The 6,164-nt window shown below is 39.1% G+C and overlaps 1 protein-coding gene across 1 annotated transcript; it reads left to right on the plus strand.

Annotated features, from left to right (window-relative positions):
* Nucleotides 1–2,487: 2,487 nt before the first annotated feature.
* Nucleotides 2,488–5,920, plus strand: DDX53 (DEAD-box helicase 53). Its single transcript, XM_010970321.2, has one exon. The coding sequence runs from the start codon at nt 3,915–3,917 to the stop codon at nt 5,814–5,816; it is 1,902 nt and encodes a 633-aa protein (XP_010968623.1). The 5' UTR covers nt 2,488–3,914; the 3' UTR covers nt 5,817–5,920.
* The last annotated feature ends 244 nt before the right edge of the window (nt 5,921–6,164 follow it).

Raw genomic sequence — 6,164 nt, forward strand, 5'->3', positions numbered from 1 at the left:
TCTTTTTACTTTTTTTTTTTTTAATAATGTGGCCACTAGAAAACGTAAAATTGTATCTTTGACGTATACCACATTTCCATTGGACAGAGCTGTTGTAAATCTTAGTTTTCTTACTTGCAAATGAGAAGGTTATAAGAGATGCTCTCCAAAGTTAGTCCTTTCCTCCTCTAAAATCCATGATTCTAAGGATTTAGCTTCTGTATACAATGCAAACGATGTAGATAATATGGTTGTTCTTTCCACTTACCTACACCACAGCTTTCAGAAATGAAACAGTCCTTCAAATGCCTCAAAACGGAGCCAAGGGATAATTGAAGGCTATTATTTTTTAAATGAATGCCAATATGTTAAAATTTTCATAGGAAATAGTTGGTAAGCAAGAACTTCTCCAAAGGAGCTTACTGCAGGTGCTAATCAGCTTACAATATTTCTTTTTTACTGTTTGTGCTGAAAGGAGAATTAATTACCTCAATAGCCTCACTTCTTCATATGCCTAAATAATGCATCCCCCCACTCTGTGGAGAGTAAACTAAATTTGATAGAGAGAGGTTTAATGGGCAGCTAAAAATAGCCGTGTAATCTCCTGGAAAGAACTCCCAGTACTCCCTCTCTCTCCTTTTAGAAAGACTTTCCTTTTCTGAAACAGCTAATGAGTGGTTCTTGTTTCCTTGTGATTCTCTCCCTCACCCTATCCTCCCACATATTTTGAAAGACTATTAAAGTTCATTTTCTTCCAATATTCATGATAAGCAATCTTCCCAGAATCCACTGGATCATTCACAGAACAATCCCAGTAACTTGCCCATTAATCATGGTTTCTTGAAGCTTTATTTAAAAATCAAGACAGTGCCTTTCAGCTATCAGTCCAAGATGTAAAGTTCTTTCCCCAACACTGCAAAGTTCCCTAGTAGTCCAGTTGTCTCTCATCCCGATCACTTCCCTTGCAGTATGTGTTCCTCTATCACTGCACAAAAAGAGCCTTCTTGAAAGTCACTGATAATTTCCTTCTCCCAAATTCTGTAGTCTGTTTACTGTCTGTTCTTCATGAGGCATTTTATACTGTTTACCAGGCCTTCTCATTTTCTCTTGCCTTATCTCCTATTATAGTGCTTTCTTCTGATTCTCTTGAGTTTTTCTTCTTTCTACACTTGGCTCCCTATCCTCCTATTCTCATTAACTAATCATATGACTCCTCTTGATTCCTGAAGCTATTTATAAATATGTCTTTCATTACTCTCAATTTCTTGGGAAGAATATTCATTCTCTGAGTTTCAACTATAACTTCTATGCTGACTATTCTCATATCTTTCCTTCTGTCTTCTCATCTGAACTACAGTCCCAGATCTCCAGTTGTCCTTAGCATTTCCACTTGTATGTCCTGACAACACCACACACTGGACATGTCTGAAACCAAACTCCTCTTCTTGCCCTACAGATGACTCCCCCTCCAATTTCCCTGTTAAGTGGTCCCAAGATTGTATGCTTCATGAGAAATGTTATCAGGCATATCCAATTTGAAGGACATTCTACAAAATACCTGACAATTATTCCTCAAAACTGGCAAGGTTATTAAAAATAAGGAAAGACTGAGAGACGATCATACATCATACATAACAGCTAAATGCAATGTGGAATCCTAGAGTGGATACTGGAACAGAAAAAACATATTAATGCAAAATGAATGGTATAAAATCTGGAGTTAGTTAATCTTAACACACCAATGTTGATTTCTTATATTTGACAAGTATACCATGGTACTGTGAGATAAGATTAGAGGAACCTGAAACTGGTTGAACAGTATATGGAAACCCATTGTACTACTTGTGTAATCTTTCTATATATCTAAAGTTATCCCATATAAAAAATTTAATGAAAATACTGAGAACAGATTCCACTGGCAAATTCCTTTGGAAACTTTGGGTTAAACAATGCCCAGCTGAGTTTCTCAATTCCTCTAATTATCAGAGCTTCTGAGATACCTAATACACATTGTGACTCTGAGAGGATACAGGGTGCTATTATTTCCCAAATATTTTTGGCCAGCAACCTTTCCTTTTTCCTTCAAAAAGCATCTTTGCAGGGTAAATACTGACATAGAGAAGGTTTTTCCCAATGTGTCACAGACTTCTACCCGATATATCTGACCACGTTCTATTTTTAATCAGCAACTTTGGCTGAAGAGAGATGCCACAAACATTTAATTGGCAGGGGACCTGCAACTAGATGGTAATATGATGGATGAGAGAAGTAGCATTAAAATTAGGGGTGAGGGTACAGTTCAGTGGTAGAGTGTGTGCCTAGCCTGCACAAGGTCCTGGGTTCAATCTCCAATACTTCCACTAAAAATAAAAACCTAAGTATCTCCTCTCCCAACCCCCCTCAAAACAAAAAAAGTGTATTTAATATGCTGCTTCAATTGACCAAACTTAATAGGAGGGATACAAAAGGATAAATATTTAGTGTATTTTTAGTTAAACAAAGAAAAAACCAAAAATCAACCATCTAAGTACAAGATGAGGAAGAATGGACTTAAATGTCCATCATGTGCCTGTGAGCAGCTTTGTGTTGAGATCGTAGGCAGAATTAGTTGAACTGTCATGGTCAGTGAAGAGAACTGAATAGTAAAGGTAAGACAATTTCTGCAGAATTTGTTTAGTTTTATGTGCCACAGTGAATCATTTCCAAAGAAGAAGGAACAAGATAGTACACATCTTGGAAACTATCTCATTTCTAGAAATGTTGGGGGAAAAAACTAGAAATTTTACTCTGATGAACAGAAAACTTAAGGGGATTTGATCGTGGCCATTATGTACGTAAGGATACAAGGGAAATCAAACTGATTCTGTGTAACTTTAGAAGTCAGAAAAAGGACCTAAGAAAGCAAGAAGTGGAACATTTTAGTTCAAAACTACCTTTGTAATCATTAAACTGCCTCATAATGGGATGGAGATCCTTGAAGCAAAGCGAGCTCCTTGCCTCTGGGACTGTTTAAATAGAAGCTGGATATCCACCTGCCCAGATTGCTGCCAGGGTGCCCTCTACTTTGCACCTAATAAATGACTTTTACATAGCCTTCCAGGGCTAAGATTTCTGAATCTATGAAACTACAGGGAAGGAAAAAAATTAAGAGGCTCTGAGAAAAATGTCAAATTATTGAAAACACCTCCAAAGTTAGTGTAGTACACACTCTACCTCTCTTCTAACCCGGATCCCTGAAATAACTAGAAACTGCCTGAACAAATGCTGGAGTTTAACTGAAGAATCAGAGGCAAAATGCCATCCATAAGAGTGCACCTAAGAGACTTCCGATGGTTTAATTTAAGTTACAGTAGAGGACAGGGAAAGGATGAATTTAGCTGGACCCTGGATTGTTGTTATTCAAAAAACAATTCACCGAAATGAACATACAAACATATAAACAAGTAAGTTGATTTTTTTTTAATTTACTGTTTTTTCCTCCCATGGAAATAACTTGCTTATTGAAAAAAAAAAAAAGAAAAAAAAAAAAAGACTATGTGGATAAGTTCAAGGTGTGCTTCAAGTCTCCTCCCACACTGAGCCAGAACCAGCATAAGGCCACTGATAGAGGTACCTAGGACACAAAAGCTGAGCAGTCTCATGCCCCTTTAAATGCCAACAGGGTCAGCCCCTGAGAGTGAGTGACACTTTAAATTATGTGTCAGAGGTGCCTGCTTACCTCACCCAAGTCCCAGCTCTGTGATTGGTCAGGCCCATCAAAGCCCCTCCCCAACACTACGTCAAAGAATAATTCTCTAGTAACGGCTGTGTAGCTTCCTCCTGGCAGCCTGTCTGTTCATGGAGAGCCTGACCTGACAAGACAGATTCCTGAGGCCACATTTTTTCCCAACTTGTGGTAGGTGAGAGGCTACCAACAATCTTATCGCTATCCAGAAATGGCCTGGGCTCCAGGGTGGAAGAGGGCGGAGCCTAATCCAAGAGATCTCAGGGCCAGCCAAGATGGAAGGAGCGGCCGAGGCCGAGGCAGGGGCAGGGGCAGGGGCTGGAGCGGCACCTTCGGCCATCTTGAGCCTAGGGCTTCTGGCTCCCGAGACCCACCTCTCTGCTTTAAATTAAAGACCAATATGATTGGTGTGGTAATTGGTCGTGGTGGGTCAAAAATGAAAGAAATTCAGGCTATGACAAACACCAAAATACAGATCATAAGAGGTGATTCTGAAGCAGAGGTAAAAATTTTTGGCAGCACGGATATGAAAACAAAAGCCAAAGAAACTATAGAGACTCTCGTTAAAAAACAAGGAAGCTACGCTTCAGAATCTAGTGTTGGTAATGCTGCATCCCGACCCTCTGTTGGAAGAGGCTCAGGCAGAGATACCACTATCAGAGAAGGTCAGCCACTGATAGACTGGGATCACATAAAGGCAGAAGTGGTGAAGTGGGAGAAAAAAAAATGGGCCAATTTACCACCAATTAAGAAAAACTTTTACATAGAATCTAAAGCAACAAGCTCATTGTCTCAAGAGCAAGTAGACGTTTGGAGAAAGGAAAATTTCAACATAATGTGTGATGACTTAAAAGATGGTGAAAAACGTCCCATCCCCAATCCAACCTATAAATTTGAGGATGCTTTCCATCATTATCCTGAACTTATGAGAAACATTAGAAAAGCTGGTTTTCAGAAGCCAACACCAATTCAGGCACAGGCATGGCCAATTATTCTACAAGGAATAGATCTCATAGGAGTCGCCCAAACTGGAACAGGCAAAACATTGTCCTACTTAATGCCTGGGTTTATTCATCTCAGTTCTCAACCAATATCTAGAGAACAAAGGAATGGACCTGGCATGCTAGTCCTCCTACCCACTAGAGAACTAGCACTTCAGGTGGAAGCTGAATGTTCTAAGTATTCATATAAAGGTCTTAAAACTGTTTGTATATATGGTGGTGGAAACAGAACAGAACAAATACAAGATGTTACTGAAGGCGTAGACATCATTATTGCAACTCCTGGAAGACTGAATGATCTGCAAATGAATAACTTTGTCAAACTAAGAAGCATAACCTACTTAGTCTTAGATGAGGCAGATAAAATGCTGGATCTGGGGTTTGAACACCAAATAATGAAGATTTTATTAGACGTGCGCCCAGACCGGCAGACTGTTATGACAAGTGCAACCTGGCCAGATAGCATTCGTCGACTTGCACGATCTTATCTGAAAGAGCCTATGATTGTTTATGTTGGTACTCTAGACCTAGTTGCCGTAAACACAGTGAAGCAAAATATAATTGTTACCACAGAAGAAGAAAAACGATTTCTTGTCCAAGAATTCCTACAGAGCCTGTCACCCAAAGACAAAGTCATCTTGTTTGTCAGCAGAAAACTTGTTGCTGATGACTTATCAAGTGATTTATGCATCCACGGCATACCTGTGCAGTCTCTGCACGGTGACAGAGAACAGAGTGATCGTGAGCAAGCATTAGAGGACTTTAGAAGTGGAAAAGTGAAAATACTGATTGCTACTGATTTAGCATCCCGAGGTCTCGATGTTAACGATGTCACACATGTATATAATTACGATTTTCCACGGAATATTGAAGAATATGTACACAGAGTAGGGCGTACTGGAAGAGCAGGGAAGACAGGCATATCAATTACCCTTATGACTCAAGATGACAGCAAGGTTGCCGGTGAATTGATTAAAATTCTGCAAAGAGCCAATCAGAGTGTCCCAAAAGATCTTGTAACAATGGCTGAACCGTACAACTTGCATAAACTAAAAGGGGGCCCAGGGAAAAAATCAAGAAAATTTCAAGAAGCATGCAGACAGTCTTACTGATGTTTGCATTGAAAACTTGCACCAGGCTACTGGAAGATTCAAGTTATGTTAAAGTTATGCAGTATTAGAAACATACCAGCAGTTTGAAGATATTTGACCAGTTATTAAATAACACCACTAAGCTTTCAATATATGTTCTTCAATAAAATCCAAAGTGTTTTGAAAATGAGAATGAGAGATTGTCTGAGTAAAACTTAAATGTTATGCGTCTGTTAAAGTCTGCTTTCTTTTTTACAGCTTGCCATGTCCATCTGTGTCTTCTCTGAAAGACCTGGTAGAAGACAACAGTGGTGTTTTTACTTGCTTTAACATATTTGTATTGAACTGAAACATAGTTCTTATCAAGCT

Source organism: Camelus bactrianus, chromosome X (genome assembly GCF_048773025.1).
Source record: "Camelus bactrianus isolate YW-2024 breed Bactrian camel chromosome X, ASM4877302v1, whole genome shotgun sequence".
NCBI classification, from domain to species: domain Eukaryota; kingdom Metazoa; phylum Chordata; class Mammalia; order Artiodactyla; family Camelidae; genus Camelus; species Camelus bactrianus.